Consider the following 23921-nt stretch of genomic DNA (forward strand, 5'->3'; position numbering starts at 1 on the left):
TTGTTAGGAGGAGGTGGTGGGAGGGTGAGGAGCAAGAGGCCTGCCATGAGGATTTGGGGGTGCCTGCAAAAGGATGGCAGGTGTTTTGTCCCCAGGTGCTTGACTCTGGGCTACTGGGTCAGAGGACAGGAGGATTGGGGTGAAGTGGCAAAAGGAGGTGGCCCCATTCTGCTCTAGTTCCCAGGAGCTGAGAGTTACAGAGGTGGGTGTCCAGATGGCCACCGAGGGACTAAAGGAGGAAGGGAAAAGATGTGGTGCCTAGCTGGAGAGGGTACAGCCTGGACAGCAGAGCCATTGCCTAGGAGAGCTGGGGGCAAGAGACCTTGGCAGTGCAGCACGCTGGCCTCTGTCTGTGCTGCGGCCTAGGGAGTCTCAGCTGGATTGGGGGATGTCCCCACCAAGGAACAGGGAGAGAGCTGCATCTTCCCACAGGCATTTCAGAGCAGAGAGGCTTCACCTAGCTGCAGATGAGAAGGGGAAGGAGGAGCCACCCCGGAGTCCTCCTAAAACCAATTCCGGCTTGTACTGGGGAGAGAAACACCTTGCTGTTTTTTGAAACCCCAACCTCACTCTCCCCAAGAGGCCTTAACACCTGCTGTTCTTCCTGCCTGTAACATTGCCCTTGCAGACCACATGGCTCACTCCCACACTTTCCTTTTCAGCTTGAGAAACATGTAGTTATAGAATTCAGAATTGGCGAGGTTCTGCTGCTGAAATAAACAACCACTATCCCAGATAGCTTGGGCTACCGTCCGTAACAAATGCCACAGCCATTTCTATCTCACTGTTCTGGAAGCTGGAAGTCCAAAATCACGTGCTGGCCAATTTGATTTCTGTGAAGGCCCTCTTACTGGTTTGCAGATGGCTTCCCTCTCCCTATGTCCTCATGGCCTTTTCTTTGTTCTCATCCCAAGAGGGAAAGGGTAAGATGAAAGTGATATCTGGTGTCTCTTACGAGGACACTAATCCTACGGGATCAGGGCCCCACCCTTAGAACCTCAACCCTTAGTTACTTCCTTAGAGGCCCATCTCCAAATACAGCCACATGGGAGGTTAGGGCTGAAATTATATGGATTTTGGAGGGACATAAACATTCAGCTCATGACAACTGCCCCCCGCCCCAGCCCCAGAGGCTCAAACAACCTTGTTTATCCTTTGCTCTCACTGCATGTCCAATGAAGGCTGGTGGAGCAGCCCGTTGCAATGCATGCCTCCAAGATCTCTTGGAGGGAAGGGATGCCCAGGAACTTGCACCAGCAACACCATGATCTGGTCTAGAGAGGACACACCTTACTTGTGTGTGCAATGCATTGACCACACTGACCTCATGGGCCAGGAGGGTGACTCCCCATTGTGGGGAGGGAGAGGGAACAGCTAGGCAAGAGTGACACCACTGCAACTGACCTTGTCATCCTTGTTACACCGCATCTTCTGAGGCCTGTGTCAGCTCTTTCACATGGTGCTGATGAGATCTGTGGTTTTCAGTGGCTGTGACAGCTAAGTTAGAGAAACACCAATCAGCTTTAAATATTGGAGTGTCATTCTTGTTCCCAAAAGAAGCTGAGCAAAATTGGTCTAGGATGTCACAAATGAGACCTCATCACTAGGTGGAACATCCCCCAGTTGGGGGACAGTGTTTGGGAAAGATCATGCCTCATGAGTCAATTGCCTAGTAGTTGGTTACCTAAGTGTCCTATTTATCCAGATAGCAAATCACATTGACTCACTGGCTTAAAACCACAGCTCCCATGTTGTTATTTCTACTGTTTCTGTCGGTTCTTGCTGGTGCATCACCTCCAAAAGTGCAGTTAGCAAAGGCCAGGGCTAAAATCTTCCAGCGGTGTCTCCATTCACTCACCTGGCAGTTGACACTAGCTGTCTGGGACCTCAGCTGGGGCTTTCATTGGAAACACCACATGTGGCTTAAGCATCCTTCCTGCATGGTGGCTGGGATTCAGGGTAAGTGTCCCAAGAAACAGGAAGTTGGGGCTGTTGGCTATCTAAACCTGGGTAATCAGAGATGTGGATGTGCTCAGACTTCTGAACCCATCATGCCAGAGAAAAATTAGGGATTCTACTTCCATCCCCCAGGCCAAAATCCCTGACTGCTTTCTCTTAGACCTTACATCCAATCCTGCAGGCCTGACCTGCATGACCCTGCATGTCCTGCTCATCACCACCTGATCTCATCCCCCTGCTCACTTTATTCCAGCCACACAGGCTGGTCCTCAAGCACAGAAAGGTCACCCAGATCATCTATGCCTGGGGCACCTGCATGCACTGTTTCCTCTGGAATACTTTTCCCAACTATTGTGTGGCTCACTCTCTCACTTCAGACCTCTGATCAGACATCTAGTGCATTAGTTATGTACTCCCATGTAACCAATTACTCCCAAATGTAGTGGCTCAAAAACAATAATCATCATTGTCTCTCACAGTTTTGGGTGAGGCTTGGTAGAGTGGCTTTGGCTCGGGTTCTCTTGAGGCTGCAGTCACATGTCAGCTGGGTCTCTTCTGAAGGCTTGACTGGGGGCCAGGGGTCCACTTCCACATGATTTACTTCCTCATGGCAATCTGGTGCCAGCTGCTGGCTGGGGGCCTCAGTTCCTGTATGGGGCCTCTTCTCAGCACTGCTTGAGCATCTTCATGATGTAGTAGCTGGCTCCCCAGAACAAGTGACCCAGGAGAGAAAAGCAGAAGGCACAATGTCCTTTATAACCTAACTTCAGAATCTTCATTACCATCACCTCTGCCACATTTCACCAGTCCCACAGACCAGCCTGATTTGCCATGAGTGGAGGAGACTGCAGAATGGTATAACCTAGGATGTGAGAATCATGGGGCCATCTTGGAGGATGATATGGCCTCTGTCCTAGAGCTGATGTTCTAGTGGAGAGAGGGATAGCAGGGAGTGCCTGGAGGACAGGACCGGGAGCCTGGGGAGGTGCTCCTCTTCCCCAGGGCCAGACCCACAGAGGATCTGGTCAGGCCTTTGGATTTGTGCTAGATGGATCCATGAAACATGAAAATCTTATGAATAGAATTGAGCAGCTTGGTATGGCATGTTTCCTCTTTCTCTGAACATAGGAGTGTTGACCTCTTTCTGATTTATAGGAGCTCTTTATTAATCAGGGAGATGAGCTGCCAACCTTTCTCTGGTTTCTTGTTTGCTATTTGACTTTACTGATCTGTTGGAGGGGAGACTGAGAAGAGGCCTGAATAAGTAAGGAGGCCCTGAATAAATCAGGGGAATAGCAAGTGCAGACACTATGTTGTGTGAGCTTTCCCAGATGATTTAAAATTATATTTACTTTCTGATCAGATAAAGCATGGTTACAAAATTTGAAAGAAGCTAAAGACAGATGGAAGCTCTCAGGCTGGGGCTGGGGTCAGGGCCAGTGCACCCGTGACACCCAAGGACAGGTGGGAAGCAACTTCAGTTTGCACGGTGCACAGGGTGATCAGGTCCCCTCTGTGTGTGAGACTCACAGTGCTCAGTGGAGTGGGTGAGGGTCCTGAGGATCCCTGCCCTCTCACTGTGAATGGGCAGGACTCCACACCCAAGTGCTCACTTCTGTGATAGCCTGGGGGAGCAACGAGGACTCTGCACCGCTTCCAGCCAGGGGACACCTTTTGTTCCTGAGGTAGGGATCTAGGCTTGTAGGCTCTTGCCAGTGCTGGCTTCCACTCCACTAGCCTGGAGTGCACATCCAAGGGGCACTCCATCTGTGAGCTCTGGGGCGGGGGTCCTTGGAGAGAGTCCTGCACCTGGGAGGCCCAGTCCTGGTTTCTGGACATTGGAAGAGGAACTTTCCCACTCCAAACCTGTTTCCCTGTCCATCCTGTGGCAGGAGTGGCTGTGAAGGTGGAATGCTGGCAATGTAGAAAGCAGTCGGGGCTCCCTGGAGGTGGTTGGGTCTGGGATACCCCACTGTCTCCACTGTGTCCCCTGTCCATCCAGACCCTGCCCTGGTAGCACTGACATTACTTCTAGAGGGAGAAATGAACTGAGAGGTAAAGGATGTGGAGTAACAGGGTTCAAGCTGGGTTTTGCTGGGCTCAAGAGGTCCTCTTCTAGAGGCCCCTGGAGGTCCCTGTGTGGGACTTCCCAAGGAGGGAGGCTCTGGAGCCCGGAGCTAGTCCTCTATTCTGGGGGATCCTTGTCCATGTAGTCTCCCTGGCTGGGGCAGGCTCAGGCTGGGTCTTCTAGCAAAGCCAGGCCAGATGCACCCCCAGTGTTTGTGGAGGGATTGGCTCTCAGGTAGTGACCACCATGACTCAGCCCAATGGTTTTGGGGTTTCCAGGAGACAACTGTATCCATTCTGTGGGTGCCCCTGACTGAACACAACATTGATGGTAGGTCCTAACCCTGTTTTACAGGGGACAGCTAAGGCACAGACATGAGAGTGCATGGACTTGGGGAGCACACCATCCCTGTGCTGTCCAAGAAGTTAATGCTAAGCTTGGGCTTCCACTCCTGGTCCAGCTCCAGCATCTCAAATTAGAACATGTTAATGGGGGAACAGCTGGCACAAGTAGAGAAGGAATCAAGTAAAATCAAAACCCAGTCTGCAATGGCTGCTGTGAAGGCCCTGCTTTCCTTTTCTACCACAGCTCTCCATTTTGTGGTGGGAGCCCTGCACAATGGTAGTTTGTAGGGCTGGGAGCTTCTGGGGTAGGTGCCACAGCTGGAATTGGCAGGTATGCGATAGAGGGGGGGAGTGGGCTCCGAAGAAGGAGAGATTTGCCCTAGGTCACCCATTTTACAGACTGGGTAACTAAGGTTAAATGACAGGGTCACACTGACAGGCTGGTGCTCCCCTTTTACACGTGGGGGCCCTAAGAGGAGAGTGCCCCCGCATCACACTGTTGAGTCCGACTTCTCCCCTAGATTAGGGAGAGTCACTGTGCGGGCACTGCCCTCTTTGGCTGATTTCCTTAGCCAAAGCCTACTGGCCTTTTGCTGCAGGCCTGGCCCTGTAACGCGCACGACCTGACCTCCTACATGACCTTGGGTAAGTCACTTCCTTCAGAGCCTCAGTTTTCTCATTCTGGGAGTGAGGCGCGGCGGTGCCAGCGGGACGGCGGACTGCGCCAGGTAGATTTAGCCACCTGAACCTCAGCCCCGCAGCTAGGAAGGCTGTGGCCAGGGGCGGGGTCCGCATCGAGGTGGTGCTCCGACAAGGCAGGGCCAGGAAGGTGTGCGTCGTCTGCAGAGGAGGCTGCGTCGGAGCTGGGGACGGGGATCGTGTGAGGGACTGGGTTAAGAGTTTCGGAGGACCAGCGGACGAGAGCGAGGTTCTGGGCTCCTGGAAGCCCCGTAGGCGGCGCCGGCGGGGCTCAGTGAAAGGCGTAGTTCTGGGCGGTGGCTAGGGCGTAGCGGACTTCCGTGAGGGTGGGGCTCTGTCAGGGCGGGTTTCAGGGCTCTGATAGCTACGTCCCCGACGTCGGCGGCAAGGCCTAGCGGGAAGGGCGGGCTTCAAAGAAGAGCGAGACTTGGAGCTCCTGTGGGATGTGGCCCAGGAGCGAGGCTGGTGTTCAGCTAGGGGCGGGGCTAAAGTCTTGCGGTAGCGCCGCAGTTGACGCTGGAGGAAGCCCGGCTCAGTGAGGGGCGGGATTCAGTGAGGCGGGCGGGGCGCGGGGCAGCTACGTCAATGACGCTGGGGGCGGGGCCTTCCGGGAAGGGCAGGCCAAGCCAGATGGGTTAGCGGCGGTCTCTCCCGGCCCGCTGGCGGCAGCCAAACTGACGGACTGAGTGGCAGACGGCGGCAGGGCTACGGGCCGGTGCCGGCCGAGTGCACGCCGTGCCGACGCCATGACAGGTGAGCGCGGCCGGGCCAAGGTCGTGCCTGATGTCCCTGAATGGGCATGCGACCCCGGTGGTCCCCAGAACCTAGTTATACCGACTTCGGCCCGGGGGCGGCTTCTCGCTGTGTTGGCCCAGTGACCTTGTCCGTGACTGCGTGCCCATGACAGCCTCCCCTGTCTGCGGAGTTCAGTGGACTGGGAGCGTGGTCAAGTCCGGTAGGTTTCCGTAGGGCGAGGTCAGGTCCTGGAGGGTTCTGGGGTGGAGGGTGTGGTCAGGCCCTGAAAGGTTCTGAGGAACGAAGGCCGGTGTGCATCTGTGGCCGGGGAGGGGGAGGTGCTGGGGTGAGGAGACCACCTGACAGAGTAGGACGTAAAAGTAGAAATGGTGTCAGGAATACTCTCTCTGGTCCTACTGTGCTTCTGGTAGGAGATAGACACTCCATCTTCACAGCCACGTGACCAAGAGGCCCCACAGGCGCTGCATTTTGCGGCAGTGTGTGGTACCCTGGGGACTCTCTGTTCCCTCTCTAGCTGCACCGCTCCGTTAAGGACAGGTCCAGGGGAATCCGGAACACGGACTGAGCCCCCCAAAGCTTTGTGCTCCACACTGGGCGGCCCCAGGCCCTCCAACATCTTTTTTTCAGAATGGAATCACCAGCCCAAACATTCCTGAGGGCCTCTGGGGGCCTCACCTTCCTCCTGCCCAAGCCAAGTGGGGTCACAGTGCTCTGTGGAGCTTCCCCTGTTGGAGAAGCCCTGAGGGTGATGGGCCTGTGACAGAACCATGGCAGAGTGATCAGGGAATGTGGGAGCTCCCAGAAGCCACATCTCATCCCTGAGGGGCCCACTCTTCTGCCTCATGGGGCAGAAGTCATCTAGGGGAGGCCTAGGGGGTCAGGAAGGCCCCAGAAGTCCCGGTCCTTTCTCCCCAGAACTCACTGGAGTCCCAGCCTGGATCCTGCACACTGGTGACTTCAGAGACACCACTGTCCCAGCCTAGGCCAGAAGAGACCCCAGCTGCCACCTGCTCCCGTCATGCCTCTGAACCCTTTTTATTTGTGGCTGCTCTTTCTGAGCACCTAACCTGTGCTTGGCCCTGCAGCAGGCACTTCCCATCCCGCAGCTCTATGTGGGAACATGCGGAATATCATCTTTATGTGTGGATGAGGAAACAAAGGCTCATGTTGGGCAGGTGCCAAGCACCAGGCGCCTCAGGTGGTCAGTGGCAGAGCTAGGACTAGACCTGTGTCCTTCCCAGGCCCCCTGATTCCCTCTCTTCCTGCCATCTCTGTGTACTGGGCCTCTAGAGACCCTTCTCCTCACAGCCCTTCATTTTTGGGACAGTAGACGAAGGCCCAGAAAGCATAGGCCTGGGAGCATCAAATGAGCAGCCCTGCAAGGCTGCAGGCATGTCTTCCATAGCTCACTGCTCTGTGCACTGACAGGGGCCTGCTGCATGCTGCTTCTGTGGCTTCTGTGAGAGGCTGTGGAGTATGTGTGGGACCTACTGTGTCTACACTGGGCAGGCACTGGCCAAATGTTACTGCAGCTATTACTGTTGCTGCAGAACCAGTCCCTGCCTGTGGCATGCTGGGGAGTGAGCAGTCTCAGCTTCTCCATGCCCAAGGCCAGGTCAGACTCTGGGTTAGGAAGGGATTCTGGGAAAGTCCATTCAGGAGGGGAGACTGAGGCCCAAGCATCTGTACTGCGGTGGAGTAGGAGCTAGGGGAACTCAAGAGAGCCTCTCTGGGAGGATAGTGAGCTAAGCACAAGTTAGCCAGGTGGAAACCACAGGGACAGGTGTTTTTGGCCTGGGGTAGGAGTCCTGGGCAGTATGGTACAGTTGGGGGGCCACCATGTGGGAAGGCTCAGGGATCTGGGGGGCTAGGTGAGTGCAGGTGGGGCCAGCTCTCACCCAGCCGTAAGTGTCAGGGAGAGGCAGGTAACCAGTTGGGAGTCTGTGGTCCTGGTACCAGCTAGGCAGAAAGGTAGAGGAGGTGAGGCTTGGCAAAGTTAGTTGGCAAAGTCTTGGTGGGTTTTGTGTCAGCATTCTTTCTGTAAAAACTGTCTGGGAATGTTCATCAGGACCTGGAACCAAATTAGTTTCCTTTCCTGTACCTTTTTGTGCCCTGAGTGGCTGCCTGGGTGTGGCTTGTGTGCACAGTTTACAGCAACCACAGGAAATGCAGGGTGAGACAGGACTCAAAGCCTCAGTCCCTAGGCTGTACCACTGTGCCAGATGAGTCACAGCTGGCGGCAACAGGGGCTCCGCCTGGCTATTGGTTCACAGGACTGGAGGATCCCATGCTGGGTGTGGGCCATGGTCCACCAATAGCTCTCGCTCTTGGGTCTCAGACCTACATCTATTCATTCCAGTACTCTTCAGTGAGTGCCTACTGTGTGCTAGCCCTGTGCACAGCTGCACATACTGGACAGGACAGCCTTGGGCCTGTCCTAGTGAGCCTGGCTGAGAGCAGACATGATGCAGCTAAGTGCATGGTTAATTAGTATGTCAGTTAGTGAAGTGGAAAGTCTGGATGTTGAGAGGTGGCGCCTACACTGTGCTTGGGTCCCAACCTTGATTCATCACTCCCCAGCTGGCCGAAGTCTTGGGCAGATACTTTATCTACTCACTATGCCTCACTTTCCCCATCTGATAGTGGGGGTGGTAGTTGTGCTCACACCAATTGAAAAATGAAGATAATCTGCATGAAGAATGAAGATAATCAGAGTGCCTGGCCATGGGGCACACTCTGTGAACTCTGGCTGGTATTCTTAACTTTAGTCAGAGTGCTGAAGCCAGATGGCCAGGCGGGTCCTGCTCATGTGGCTGTGGCAGGTCTCTCAGTGTCCATGTGTGCAGCTTCTCACTGATGGGGCTGCTGATGAGTTTGTCTTCCAGGCTGGGAGAATTTAGAAGTTAGAAATTTGTGTTCTGGGGCAAAAAGACTAGCCAGAAGGAGTTGACAATGAGAGAGATGAGGAAGACAAACGGTCTATTAAGTTGACTCTACAGAGGAAATCGGGGAGGAGACTCATTTGTTCCAACATGATGACCCCATTTAAAAAAAAAAAAAACTCTATTGGGATATAATTTACTTACAATCAACTGCACTCTTTTTTAGTGAATACTTTGATAAGTTTGGACAAGTGTATACCAGCCCAGACCTAATCAAGTCAGAACATTTCCATTGCTCCTTCCCAGGTAACCCCACCTGACCCAGGGATTCATTTGCTTTCTTTGACCCCCATTTTTTCTTCAGAATTCAACACTGGAATTTCCAAATAGGATTTCTTTTTAATTACTAGATTTTGTTTTAGAGCAATTTTACTGTATAACATATTGAGGAGATAGTACAGAGGATCCATCCCCACCCCCTCCATTTTCTCCTGTTGTTGACATCTTGCATTGGTGATGGTACGTTTGTTACACTTGATAAACCAATATTGATACATTAGTACTAACTATACATTATGGTTCACTCCTTGTATATTCTGAGTTTTGAAAAATGCATAATGTCCTGTATTCACCATTACAGTGTCATACAGAGTAGTTTCATTGCTGTAAAAATCCTTGGCTCCACCTGTTCACCCCTCCCTCTTCCCTAACCCCTGGCAACCTTTCCCTCTTCTCTAATCCCTGGCATGAGTAGTATTGTCATCTTCACAATATTACTGTCTCCATAGTTTTCCATTTTATGTTCGAATCATGCAATATATAGCCTTTTCAGATTAGCTTTTAGCAATATGCATTTAAGTTTCCTCCATGTCTTTTTGTGACTCCATAGGTCTTTTTATCACTGAATTATATTTCATCATATAGGTGAACCACAGTTTAATTATCCATTTATTTTATGTGCATATGTGGTACCATTTTAACTATTTCAGTGGCATTAAATACATTCACAACATTGTAAAACCATAACCACTATCCATTTCTAGAACTTTTTTTTATCATCCCAGACAGAAACTCTATCCTCATTAAACAATAACTCACCTTTCTTCTATGCCTACAGCTCCTGGTAACTACCATTCTACTTTCTGTCTCTAGAATTTGCCTATTCTAGGTATATAAGTGAAGACATACAATACTTGTCCATTTGTGTCTGACTTATTTAAACAGTATAATGTTTTCAAGGTCCGCCCCTGTTGTAGTGTGTGTCAGAATTTTCTTTTTAAGGTTGAATAATATTTTATTATGTGTATATACCACATTTTGTTTATTCATTCATTCATTCATCCATCGGTTGTTTCTACCTTTTGGCTACTGTGAATAATGCTACCCTGAACACTGCTGTGCAAGTATCTGTTTGAGTCTCTGCATTCAGTTCTTTTTGGTATATTCCTAGGAATAGAATTGCTCATTCATATGACAACTCAGTGTTCAGCTTTTTGAGGAACTGCCATACTGTTTTTCCTTAGTGGTTGCACCATATTATATGCTCACCAGCAATGCATGATAGTTCCAATTTCATATATATATATATGAAATATATATATATATATATATATCCCTAATGAGAATGAAGTAATATTATATGCTCCATATTATATGCTCACCAGCAATGCATGATAGTTCCAATTTCATATATATATGAAATATATATATATATATATCCTCCATATTATATGCTCACCAGCAATGCATGATAGTTCCAATTTCATATATACATATGAAATATAATATATATATATATATATCCCTAATGAGAATGAAGTAATATCTCATTATGGTTTGATTTGTATGTATCTGATGATTGATGATACTGAGTATCTTTTCTTATGCTTAGTAGCCATTTTTATATCTTCTTTGGAGAAATGCATAGTCAAGTCCTTTTTTAATTGAGTTGTTTGTGAATTTGTTGTTGTTGAGTTGTAAGAGTTCTTTATATATTCTGGATAGTAATCCTGAAGCTTCAGAAAAAGAAGTGGAAAAAATAATTCCTTTTGCAATTGCAACAGAAAGAATAAAATACCCAGGAATAAATTTAACGAAACATGTGAAGGACCTATATAATGAAAACTACAAGACCCTATTAAAAGAAATCGAAGAAGATACAAAGAAATGGAAAGATATTCCGTGTTCTTGGATTGGAAGAATCAACATAGTTAAAATGACCATATTACCTAAAGCATTACAGATTTAATGCAATCCCCATCAAAATCCCATTGGCCTTTTTTTACAGAAACAGAACAAAAAATCATCAGATTTGTATGGAAGCACAAAAGACCCCTACTTGCCATAGTCATCCTGAGAAAAAAGAATGAGGCTGGAGGGGAGGCATCACTCTGTCATACTTCAAATTGTTCTACAAAGCGACAGTAATCAAAACGGCATGGTATTGGCAGCAAAACAGACACACGAACCAGTGGAACAGAATCGAGAGTCCAAAAGTAAACCCATATTTATATGGGCAAATTTTCGAGAAAAAAGCCAAGAACATACAGTGGAGAAAGGAAAGCCTCTTCAATAAATGGTGCTGGGAAAACTAGAAAACCACCTTTAAAAGAATGAAACTAGACTGTTGTCTATCACCACACACCAAAATTAACTCAAAATGGATTAAGGACCTGAATATGAGACCGGAATCAATAAAATACATAGAAGAAAACATAGGATCAAACTCAAGAACCTTGGACTTAAAGAGGATTTTATGAAAAAAATAAATGAATGGGACTACATCAAACTGGATAGTAATCCCTTATCAGATATATGCTTTGCAGATATTCTGTTCCATTCTGTGGGCTGTCTTTTCACTCTGTTTTTTTCCACTCAAAATATTTTTTTTATTTCTGGACTTTTTATTGTAGTTCATCATTCTGTATGTTTGTCCTTATGCCACTACTACACTGTTTTGATTCCTGTAGCTTTGCAGTATTGGAATTGAGAAGTGCGAGTCTTCCAACTTTGTTCTTTTTCAAGATTGTTTTTGCAATGAAGGTTCTTTGAAATATGAATTTTAGGTGGGCCTTCTCTGTTTCTGCAAAAATCATCATCGGGATTTGGATACAGAGTATATTGAATTTGCAGATTGCTTTGAGTAGTATTGTCATTTTCACAATAATAAGTTTTCCAGTCCATGAACATGGGATATCTTTCCATTTATTTGTGTTTTTTTCTTTCAGAATTTTTTTTTTTTTTTGTGGTTTTCAATGTACAAGTCTTTCACTCCATTGGTAAACTTATTCCTAAGTATTTTATTATTTTTAATGCTACTGTGGATGGAATTGTGTTTTTTTTTTTGGATTGTTTAATGTTAGTGTATAGAGATGCAACTGATTTTTGTGTGTTGATTTTGTGTCTTGCAACTTTGTTGAATATATTAGTCCTAACAGTTTTAAGTTTGAGGTTTTCTATATATAAGATTATGTCATTGTGAACAGAGATCATTTTACTTCTTCCCTTCTAATTGGATGCCTTTATTTCCTTTTCTTGCCTACTTGCTCTGAATAGGACTTCTAGTACTACGTTGAATAGAAATGGTGAGAGTGGGCATCCTTGTCTTATACTTGATCTTAGGGCAAAAGCTTCCATCTTTTATCATTGAATATGATGTTTACTGTAGACTTATGTATGACCTTTATCATGTTGAGGAAGTTTTCTTCTGTTTCTGATTTACTGGTTTTAAATCAAGAGAGAGTATTGCATTTTGTCAAATGCTTTTCCTGTATCACTTGAGATGATCGTATTTTTTCTTTTATGCTATTAATGTGAATTATTATATTGATGGATTTTTGTATGTTGAACCATCCTTACATTCTGGGAATAAATCTTTTTACTGTGCTGCTGAATTCAGTTTTCTAGTATTTTTGTTGAGGATTTTTGCATCAGTAATCATGAGTGATACTGGTCTATAGTTTTCTTTTAATGTCTTTGTCTGGTTTTGGTATCAAGGTAATGATGGCTTCAGAGAATGAGTTCTGAAGTGTTACTTCCTATCCAGTTTTTTTTGGGAAGAGTTTGAGAAGGATTGATATTAGTTATTTAAATGTTGGTAGAAGTCACCAGTGAAGCCATCTGATCCTGGACTTTTATTTGCTGGGACAATTTTGATTACTTATTTATTCTCCCTCCTAGTTACACATCTATTCAGATTTTCTATTTCTATATGATTCAGCTTTGGTAAATTGTATTTTTAGGAGTTTGTTCATTTCATCTAGGTCATCCAATTTATTGGCATACAAATGTTCATAGTACCCTCTTATAATCCTTTTTATTCCTGTAAAATTGGTAGTAACGTCTTCACTCTAATTCTGAGTCTCTTTTTCTTTGTCAGTCTATCTAAAGGTCTGTCAATTTTTGATCTTTTCAATGAACCAACTTTTGGTTTTGTTGATTTTTTTTCCTACTATTTTTTGGTCTTTCATTTACTTTCATTCTAATCTTTATCATTTCCTTCCTTCTGCTGCTTTGGGTTTTAGTTTACTCTTTTTCTGATTCCTTGAACTATAACATTAGGTTATTGATTTAAGATCCTTCTTCTATTTTATTGCATTTACAGCTATAAATTTCCTTCTCAGCACTGCTTTCACTGCATCCCTTGTAATATATGGTATTTCTATTTTCATTTGTCTCAAAGTATTTTCTAATTTCCCTTGTGATTTCTTCTTTGATCCATTGGTTGTTTCATTTCAACATACTTGTTAAATTTTCAGTGTTCCTTCTATTATTTATTTCTAGCTTTATTCCATGTGATCAGAAAAGGTTCTCTGTATAATTTCAACCTTTTTTTCTCTCTTGATTTTGTTTATGGTGGTTTTTTAAAAATTTCTTTATTTTAATTAGTTTCAAGTATACAGTACATTGGTTAGACATCTACATAGTTTGTAAAATGATCCCCCCAATTGCTCCCTCCCTCCCCTGACCCTCCACCTAGCCAATGTATTAATGCTAATTGCATTCCCTGTGCCATGCTCCCCATCCCCATGGCCATTCATCACCTACTAATTTGTACTTCTTTAACCTTTCACCCCAATCTCCCAGCCCCCTAAAACCACCTCCCCTCTGTTTGTCACCAAATTGTCCACTATATTTCTGAGTCTGTTTTTCATTAGTTTGTTCTTTTTATTCCTTAGATTCCGCATATAAGTGAAATCATATAGTGTTTATCTTTCTCTCTCTGACTTAAATACCTTCTAGGTCCATCAAAGCAATAGCTGTTTCCATCTCCTTCCTTTTAGTCTGTGTGCGTCTTTTAATCTGAAGTGAGTCTTTCTTTATATTTAACCTTTGGCATTTTAATTATGATGTGCCTTGGTGTGGGCCCATATGCTCCTTAAATTATTTTTATAGTCTTGGCATCTTTTATCTTGCCATTCTGATTGAGTGTCCTGATTGGCTTTCTCGTCCTCTAGATAGGGCATTTGAGCCTTTTCTTTATTCACTTTGTTTATTCCTTTGTTTATGCCATTTAATATACTTCTCATCTCAGATAATGTGTTCTTCATTTCTGACTGGTTCCCCTTTTATACTTCCCATTTCCATTTCTATGTTTTTTATGACGTTCTCACTGAATTTATCTACATTTCCCAAAAGTTCATTGAGCATCTTTATAACTAGTGTTTTGAATTCTGCATTCGTTAGATTACTTGACTCCATTATATCTGGATCTCTGTTCTGTTCTCTCATATGGTTTCTGCTTCTTTGTCTTCCCATTTTGGCTGCCTTTTCATGTCTGTTTCTATGTATTAAGCAAAGCTCCTAAGTCTCCTGATCTTATTAGTGTGGATTTGTGAAGTAGGTATCCAGTGGCACAGTCCTGTGAGAGGTTCAGCTGCAGGCCAAATTTAGCCCAAGGCTCTACCCCTCCGGGGCCACCTGTGAAGACTCAGCAAGCAATCCACAGATGCTGTGCTTATAGTTGCCTCAAAAAGCCACACCAGAAACCGAGGCCAGCTGCCTCCAGTGTGAGTCTAGGCGCTGCTCAGCAAGGAGCGCCTGACTTGCTGAGGATATACCTGGATGTGGTTGGGTGGGGCCGCGAGTTGGGGGAGACGGGGTTTCAGGGAATCCTCTGGGTGGAGCCACTTCTGTATCCAGTTTGATGACATCACGGCTATGGTGGCACTGTGTCCGGTGCACTGGAAAGCTGGGAATATGGGGGTGGGGGCTCAACAGGGAACAATGGATACCGCTGGCACTTCTGTACAAAATGAGTTTTGCCCTGGTCCTCACTCCGACAGTGTCTCCCTGTAAGTCCCTGGTGCCCACTGTGTGCAGCCAAATTGGCTCTGGTGCTCAGAGCGAGCAGGTCCGTCACCATGAAAATCTGCTCTCAGACTCGGCCCCTTTAAGAGGCTTCTGCTGCTGCTGCAGCCTCCGTCTCACTCAGCCGCTGTAGTCTGGGCAGCCCTGCATCCTCACCCTGTCCTTTCTGCTGTTGCAGGGTGCTTTCTTGGATTTCTGCCTAGTTGTGTGGTTGTTCCTCTAAATCCCAGGCGATTTTTCCTTGCTGCTGCTCCTTGTTTCCATCACAACTTTGACTTGTTTGCCAAAGGGATGAACAGAGCCTCTATCATCTATGCCATTTTTTTTTCTTCTCCTAATTTCAATCTTTTTAAAATCTATTAAGCCCTATTTTGTGGCCAAACTTGTTTTGAGGTCTATTCTAGAAAGTATCCTACGTGCACTTGAAAAGAATGTATATTCTGCTTCTGTGGGTGGAGTATTGTGTGTTAGTTATAATTGGTTTATAGAGCTGTTCACATCCTCTGTTTCCTTATTGATCTGTCTGGTTGTGTCTGTTATTAAAAGTTGTGTATTGAAGTCTCAAAGTATTATTATAAAGCTTTCTCCTTTCAATTCTACCAATGTTTGCTTCATATATTTTGGTGCTCTTATAGTTGGTGCATATATGTTATACCTCCTTGGAGAATATCCCTTTTCTTAATATATAATGTACTTTTTGGTCTCATGTAACAATTTTGACTTAAAGTCTTTTTTACTCATATTAGTATAGCCACCTAAGCTCTCTTGGTTACTGTTTGCATGGAATATCTTTTTCCATCATTTCCTTTTCACCCTATTTGTGTCTTTAGATCTAAAATGAAACTTTTGAAGACAGCATATAGTTGAGTTATACATTTTGTTAATCCTGAGAGAAGAACACTGTTTCTCCCCTACTCATACAAAAAAAACCTCCACTTTTCAATACTTCTGATAGTTATGGTCACCAAATGTGTGGGGTTCGTCTCTCTCCCCCAAGCAATTATCCAGTTCTCTGGTGGACACCAACTTGGTGTCCTACAATTTAACTCAGTTCTCATATCATCTACTTGGAGATAGCACCAGATCCCACAGGTTAAGGGCTCAGTCCCACAATACTGCTCCCACTTCAGATGCCAGTCACAAGTTCAGGTTGTCACCTTGGCTTCTGACCAACTGGCTATAAATTGGATTTCCCATAACCCCCTCTTTGAGTTAGATCATTTGCTAGAGTGGCTCACAGAACTTGGGGGAAACACTTTACTTACTGCTGCCGATTTATTACAAAGGATATTTCAAAGGGTACAAATGAACAGCCATATGGAAGAGAAACATAGGGCAAGGCATGTGGAAAGGGGTGATTTTTCAACATCTAGCCCTCTCTCCCCTCCCCAGAGGTTAGAGCTGAAAGTTCCAACCCTCTAATCATTTGGTTGGTTCCCCTGGCAACCAGGTCCCACCCACCCTGTGGTTATTCGGGGGCTTTCCAAAAGTCACCTCATTAACACAAACTCAGGTGAGGTTGAAAGGGTCTCAAAAGATTCTCACATTCATGGCTCAGTGCTTAAGAAATTCCTGGGATTTAAGAGCTGTTTGCCAGGAAGTGGGACAAAGACCAAACATATATTTCTTATAAATCACAGCACCACAAACCACAGTTCTATTTTGTCAATCTCTGCCTTTTGATTGGAGAGTTTAGTCCATTTACATTTAAAGTAATTACTGATAGGAATAACTTGTTTTTGTCTTTTGCTCTTTCTTTTCTGTATGTCTTGTAGCTTTTTTGTCCTTTGTTCCTTTCATTACTGCCTTTTTTTTGTTTAGTTGATTTTTTTAGTTGATTTTTTAGTTGATTTTGTAGCAACACATTTTTATTTCATTTTGTGTATATTGTGTGGCTATTTTCTTTGTGGTTACCATGAGGATTATACATAACCTACTAAAGTTATAACAATCTGATTCAAATTGATACCAACTTAACTCCAATCACATATAAAAACTCTCTTCCTATACAGCCCTGCCCACCCCCCAGCCCCTATGTCCACCAGGGAATGGGACAAACTTCCACAGGTAGGTAAATAAGGTGGTGTACCCGTTCAGGAAGCTGGTGCCACAGGGACTCAGGATCCTCCCTTGGAGACCCTGTGTTTCCTGCCTGCCGACCTCTACCCCATCCCTTCTCTTTAAAAGCTTGTCATTCTAAGGAAAGTTCTTAATGGAGAAGAAGGTGCAACAAAGGTTCTTTAATGGTGCTTCTGAAAGAAGAAAAAGCCTTTCCCAGTTCCCTGGGCAGGCCTCCTGGTCTGCTCTTGGTGGCAGCTTCTTAAAGCCTTACAGACAGACTGGGGATGATCCTGTCCACCTTCTGCTCACATGATCCTGTGTCATGCCAGCATGGACTACCCTGAACCCTGTGCTCCTGTCTCCATGACATTGGAGGCTGTGGGAGCTGTGGGTTGGGCCTTTTCCAGGTTGCCCGTGCCTTTCCCCAGGCCTAGATATGTCCAGAGGGCCCTGTGGGGGCCTGTGGACAGTATACTCTTAGTACCTCAGAGTTTATTTTCATATAAGAGAGTAGGCAAATACTTGAATCACATTCCTGTTCTGCTTTTGAGTACTCTGGACTGTTCTTGCTGCACCCACTCACCCCATATTCTGGCTAGGGGGTTGGCAAGGCCTGGGGGGCTCTGGGCTGTGAGTAAGACCCACGCTGACTGGGATGTCAGCAGTTGTCTAGGTGCTTACAGCTGGCGGGCCTCCCGTGGGCACGGGGGCCTTGATGCAAGGGGTTTGTACCAACACTGCGTCGTGGTGGGGGTCTGCTGTCCCCTCCTCAGGCTGTGCTGGCTCATGCCTTCCGCACTCTCTACCTCTGTTTCAGAGCAGACCTACTGTGACCGCCTGGTTCAGGACACGCCTTTTCTGATGGGCCATGGGCGTCTGAGTGAGCAGCAGGTGGACAGGATCATCCTCCAGCTGAACCGCTACTATCCCCAAATCCTCAGCAACAAGGATGCGGAAAAGGTGCTGAGGGGTGGGCCGGATGCATCTCTTCTATTCCTTCCTGTCTGGGTTGGGAGAAAGTAGAAGGCAGGAGAGCTCGGACATGAAAACCTGTCTCTTTGGGGTGACCTTGGGCCCAGAACATTAACTCTCTCAGTCTCAGTCTCTGTATGTCATTGTGTCTGCTGGCCCCTTCCAGAGATGCTGGGAGTATCACAGGAGACATGTGATAACATGCAACAAACCTGGGAGCAGGGGTGAAGGGAGTAATGGTATCAGCCAGGCCCTACCCTGGTGCCACATGGCTTTTCACTCTTCTGAAAATGGACAAAGATTTTGGGGTAATATGGCCCATCCTGTTCATGGACACTGCTTGAGAATGGATGACCTTGCCTGCCACACCCATTTTTCTGGCTCCCCTGAGGGTGGGTGCCAGCTAGGACCTTGGGATACAGGGCCCATGTCCCAACTTGGTCACTGAGTGAGCCCTTTTCCTGGAACTGCAGCTTCCTACCTTGGCACAGGTTAATGGTACCACATGCAGGGCTGTCCAGAGGGTTGGGACCTCTCCTGGAGACAGGTGAGGTTGATCCCCGACAGAACTGAAATGCACATGGACCTGCTACTGGCTCAGACACTTCTTTTTTTCTTTTTTCCCCTCTTTAATTTCCCCCACCCCCTACTTCCACCCTTGACCTATGGATGTTGCCATTTCCCCTTAAGAATTGGATCTCTGAAGGCGGGGCGTCTTCTCCCCCACGCTCGTGGTGTGCACCCGCGGCCTGGCGCACTCAGGGGATCTGGCACACCCAGGGCCTGGTGCACCCAGGGGGCCTGGTGTACCCAGGGTATAGTCCATAGCTCCACCTGGGGCACGAACCCAGGACCTTCTGCATGTAAAGCAGACATACTAACCACTACACTATGGAGCCACCCCTCAGATACTTTTTAAGTGATGAAAGTAGTACAAGAAGTTTAAAAATAGCTCAAATTTATATCTTACTATTGTGATTAAAAGTCTAATACATGTTCATTGTAAAATTTTTAAATGATTTTTGATATTTGCACAAGAAAAATCTCTGCACATGTGCTTACACCCACATAGTCTTTTTCCTGGAGAATACGTAATGGCTCCTGCACTCACTGCTCTGCACATTTGTGGTTCAATTCCAGTTCCATGTAGAATGGCATGCCTCCACCAGGTGGCAGCACCAGGTCACAGCCTCTTGATTCTGGTGGTCAATGCCAATCAAGTGTTCCATCCATTGACCTTTAAAACCACACATTTCTCCATCCAACACAATGAAAGAACCAATTCTTTTATCCTTACCTCAATTTATTTTTTAAATACTTGAATCACATTCCTGTAGACTGTAAACTATTAGAAGTTATCACACTATTACCTCATTGATTCCCTGAAACAACCCTACCATGTGGGTTTATTATTCCCATTTTACAAACTGAATCTTCAGGGGTGAAGCGACTTTCTGAAGTCACACAGCAGGCCATTAAGTTCCCACATGGGATAATGTCACCACTACCTTTGTTGGTGACCTCTCTCTGCCCTCACTGGGAGTGTGAGGATTAGCATCCATTCTGGGACCCCAGCACAGTCTCAAGGTACCATGAGGCCATGGGTCATAGTCACTACCTCCCCAGGGGTGTTTGGAGCATCCAGGGGAAGTCATCTCTCCATGACGAAGCTGAGGCTGGAGGGAGTTGGGGGGCTGACCCCAGGGCCCCTCTAACCCCACTCCACAGCCACCTTTGGCCCAGTATCCTCCAGCCTGATCTTCCTTTGCGCTCCTTATGCCACCAGTTCCGAAACCCAAAAGCATCCCTGCGTGTGCGGCTCTGTGACCTCCTGGGCCACCTGCAGCGGAGCAATGAGCGGGATTGCCAGGAGTTCTACCGTGCCTTGTATATCCATGCCCAGCCACTGCACAGCCGCCTGCCTAGCCGGCACACTCTGCGTAAGTGTGTGTCTCAGTCCCCAGGCCTCAGCATCTGTGTGCTCAGTGCCTCTCCAGAGGACCACGTCTGGCCAAGTCTTGTCTCATGTGGCCTCTAGAGGGCAGATAGTATTTCCAGCAACACAGATATCTCTGTCTCCCTACCTGTCTCTGTCTCTCTCTCTCTCTCTTTTGTGCCAGTTTTTATACAAAATGTAGCATCTGCCCCTTCTTGCTATAACCTAGTGCACTGGGAGAATCCTTCCCCTTCTGATTGAAATGGCACACAGCTATGGGCTGTATCAGCCTTGAGTGAACTGGCCCCCATGGTGATATGAGGTTGTGTCCACTCTTCACCCAGGTAGATTCCCAGTATGGGTTTTCTCTAGAACAGTCTCAGGCCCAGATAGCAGATCCAGGGCATGTGTGTTTTGTTTAAGAGGGTCTCACCTGTGGGCCTAGGAGACGTGTGAGGGTCCCTTTGAACTTCTGGGAGCAGGATGGGGAAGATGCAGGTAGGGTTGCCCTGGTCCCCAGGAGGAGCGGCTACTGTCCCTTGATTCTTAGAAAAAGTCAGAGGCCCTGAAGGATGGCATGGTTCCACTCAGCTGATACCCAGGGCTGATGTCTTACTCAAAGGACAGGCTGGCAGTACTGGCTCTGAGCTCTGGCACTGGACTATTTTGTCACACCAGCCACCAGGGCCCCACAGCCTTGTTGGGAGTCAAATACCTTCCATGCTTCCGGGTGCTCTTAGGGCCATCTGGCAAGTGGCTGGTTGGGGGGCCTTGGGAGAGAGCACCCTGCTGATAACTGAACATCAGACCTTCAATGGGCAGGTGTTCATGCTGCATGTTGTGACTCCTGGCCACCAGGGAATGATGGTTCCCCCACCCCCACCCCATGGCCCTCAAGGTCCTAGAAAGTACAAGGTCCCCGCCCTGGCACTGACTCCCCAAGGGGGGCCTGAGGGCTCAGTGCCAGTACAGCATGGTCTAGCACAACTCAGCTTGGGGCTGGATGGTCCCGGAACCAAGGGACCTTGGCAGCCCCCTTGGTTTCCTGAGGGTGGGTGAGGACTTTCCTCTCTGGCCTACCCATGACTAACCACACTCTGTGATTTTGTTTCCAGAGAACTCAGATTGCACAGAGCTAGACTCAGGCACCGCAAGCCAAGAGCTCAGTGACAGGGGTAACCACCTCTTGCTTCCTCCTTTTGGCCCCCTCCCACACACACACACCCAGGCCTCTACCTCAGGGCTTCTCCACTCCAAATTGGGCTCTGCTCCTGACTTTTCATGGACATAACCCCTGAGGTGCTCACTGGGGGTGTCCCTGCCTGGCTGATCCCAGCGTGGGACACAAGCCTATCCCTTGCAGCCTCACGACTCCTCCCCGCCTTCCAAGGTGCAGGCAGCCCCTGATGCTCATTTCTCTCCCAGGACCTGTGGCCTTCCTGGCCTGTCTTGGCCTGGCCGCAGGGCTGGCCCTCCTCATCTACTGCTGCCCTCCAGGTGGGTGCTGCCTGTCCAGGCCTCAGCCCCATGAAACCCCAAGGCAGAAGGGCTCCTACATTTGTTGGGCACACTGTCTGCACAGTTCTGTAGGGAGGCACTAGTCCCCAGCCTCTTTGCACCCGTTTCTTCACCCGCAGTGGGACAGCAACTGGGCTCAGGGAAAATAGAGAGTTTGGGGCCCAATCCCACTAGGCCCAGCAGTGGTGAGTCCCGATTCCCATACCTGGCCCTTGGTGGCCCACTACCCCCAGGGGTTAGAGAATGATGCCTCATGGAAGAGAGGCATAGCTGGAGCTCAGAGGTTAGAAAGCCCTGCCTTGCATGGGGCTTGGAGTAGGGTACCCCCCACAGTCTGGGGTCTTCTCCAGTGTCATAGCCCTGACAGATAGATGGGAGGCCCATGGCTGAGGCCCGCTCTTGGCCTAGCATGGCAGCCCTACAGTCCATTTTTGGCCATGCAGAGATTGTTGAGGTTGTGTGGGGTCAGTGCCTGACAGGCCCACTTGGCTGTGGAGGGTACCCCACATTACTCGGCTATAAGACTCACAGGACGTCAGGCTAAGAGAAGACATCTTCAGCCAGTTCTGAGACACCCTTGTGTTCTAGACCCCAAGGTGCTGCCAGGGGCCCGGCGCGTCCTGGGCTTCTCTCCGGTCATCGTGGACAGGCACGTCAGCCGCTTCCTGCTGGCCTTTCTGACAGACGACCTGGGGGGCTTCTGACAGACCAGCCGCTGCCGCCTATCATGCACCAAAGAGCCCCCACCTGCCCGGAGGCCAGCTTCTTTTCTAAATGCTATTTTACTATTTATAATTACTGTAAGAAGCACTACTCCTTTTTACAAAGGTGCTTAATGATATTAAATGTGCAAGTCTCCTCTCTCCGCTTAGGAGTTTTTTTTAGATGATTCCGACTTGAGACTCCACATGCCTCTAGCAGTAGCTGACTCTGAGGGTTCTTGGAGTCCCTCATCCAGTTTGGGCTCAGGTCCTACCCAGGCCATACTCTCCATCGCTGTGGGCCTGGGCCTCACCCCTCCACCTGCTCCAGCCCCTATCCCAAGACATTCCCCCACTGTCCTCCAAGATGTCCCCCACCCCACTGGCCCCCAGAAATTCTCCCATCCCACTGCCCCCCGAGACATCCCTCCACCCCACTGCCCATGCTATCCCCTTTGCTACATGTCTTCTCTCCGTGGCCACCTACCTCCCACTGTTTCTCTCCAGAGCTCCAACCTCCTACACTAATTCCTGCCCATCACTTCTCCCTCTCCCTCCCCAGCCCCCAGCCCCAGATGGGTAGGATATGCAGTCACCACCAGATCACTCTGTCACCCAAGCCCTGGGCCTTGTGGGGCACCAGCCAATGACCTGTGCTGCCCCATACGAGTTGACTTGATTCCTCTTGGCTACCACAGCAGATGGGGGTTGCTGTTCCTATTTTCCTGATGAGGCCAAGGTGGGAGGTCACTCAGCCAAAAAAAGGGAACCCTGCACTTGAGGGAGTGCGAGCTCAACCACATTCTCGTTCCCATCCCATGACGTGCTTGAGGAGACACCCCCCCTGCCCTGGGGCTTCTGTCTGGCCCCATAGACTATCCTTCTCAGGAAAGAGCATCATATACCCCCCTTCCCCACCACCACATGGGAGGCAATGGCAGATTTCTTAGTAGTTCAGAGCCTGGAAACACAAAATCTTGTCCAGGATCCCAGAAGAGGGAATGCAGACTCTGAAAACAAAACAGTCCAAGGGACATTCTAGAAAATTTAGAGATAAAATACATCATTGTGCCCTCCCAGGTCCTGAGCTCTGGTTCCTCACGCCCGCCATCTGCTGCCTGCGGTTTGGCCACACACGTCCCCCCTCCTCAGTGCTGGGCCCCACTTGACCAGGTATCTGTATGCCCTGTCTTCCTCATTGCTAGTCCCATGGATCAGGGTGTCTGCACCCTCACTCTCAGTGCTGGGCTTCCCTCAATTAGGGTGTTTATACTCCCGTCCTTCTCAATGCCAGACCCCCCTTGACCCCTTGACCAGAGCATCTATGCCTCCATCTTCCTCCATGCCAGGCCCCCCTCAACTAGGGTGTCTGCGTCCCCTGTCCTCAGTGGTCAGCCTCCCTTGACTAGGGTGTCCATGCCCCTATCCTCAGTTTCAGGCCCCCTTGACCAGCATGTCTCTACCTCCCTCTCTTGCCATGGATCAGGATCCTGCTGTGGAAATATGACATACAAGTCCTAGAGGGCCTGGTGTTACCCTCGATGTGCACTGTCAGGCCCCTGGGGGCCCTGTGAGCTGACCAAGTTCCTCATGCTTGCCCATGGATGTCTTCTGCTTTCTTGCAGGCATGATTGTAAAGCACACTTTCTCTTTTCAGTGCCGTGTCACCACTCTCATTACAGGTGAGGGATCTGAGGAGGCTCCAAGCCCAAGACC

The 23921-nt window shown here is 48.1% G+C and overlaps 1 protein-coding gene across 7 annotated transcripts; it reads left to right on the forward strand.

Annotated features, from left to right (window-relative positions):
* Positions 1–5664: 5664 nt before the first annotated feature.
* Positions 5665–22369, forward strand: CARD19 (caspase recruitment domain family member 19). Of its 7 annotated transcripts, none has more exons than XM_039888460.1 (6): positions 5665–5823; positions 17896–18038; positions 19837–19990; positions 21102–21161; positions 21412–21483; positions 22093–22369. In XM_039888460.1, the coding sequence occupies exons 1-6, from the start codon at positions 5817–5819 to the stop codon at positions 22206–22208; spliced, it is 552 nt and encodes a 183-aa protein (XP_039744394.1). In that variant the 5' UTR covers positions 5665–5816; the 3' UTR covers positions 22209–22369. The 7 variants fall into 7 exon arrangements, with proteins under 7 accessions (XP_039744394.1, XP_039744398.1, XP_039744395.1 ...); XM_039888459.1 differs by having other exon boundaries at positions 5667–6025; XM_039888462.1 differs by having other exon boundaries at positions 5667–6025; positions 17901–18038.
* Positions 22370–23921: the final 1552 nt, after the last annotated feature.

This window comes from Pteropus medius, unplaced genomic scaffold (assembly GCF_902729225.1).
Source record: "Pteropus medius unplaced genomic scaffold, Ma_sr-lr_union100, whole genome shotgun sequence".
In the NCBI taxonomy this organism is placed as follows: domain Eukaryota; kingdom Metazoa; phylum Chordata; class Mammalia; order Chiroptera; family Pteropodidae; genus Pteropus; species Pteropus medius.

What these genes read in the sequence shown, in the direction of transcription:
- CARD19 (XM_039888459.1), top strand. Translation starts at nt 5,971, where the DNA reads ATGACAGCCTCCCCTGTCTGCGGAGTTCAGTGGACTGGGAGCGTGGTC. An exon ending in GCAACAAGGATGCGGAAAAG is followed by an intron (nt 18,039 to 19,836) that starts GTGCTGAGGGGT and finishes TTATGCCACCAG; the next exon opens with TTCCGAAACCCAAAAGCATC. An exon ending in CCAAGAGCTCAGTGACAGGG is followed by an intron (nt 21,162 to 21,411) that starts GTAACCACCTCT and finishes TTTCTCTCCCAG; the next exon opens with GACCTGTGGCCTTCCTGGCC.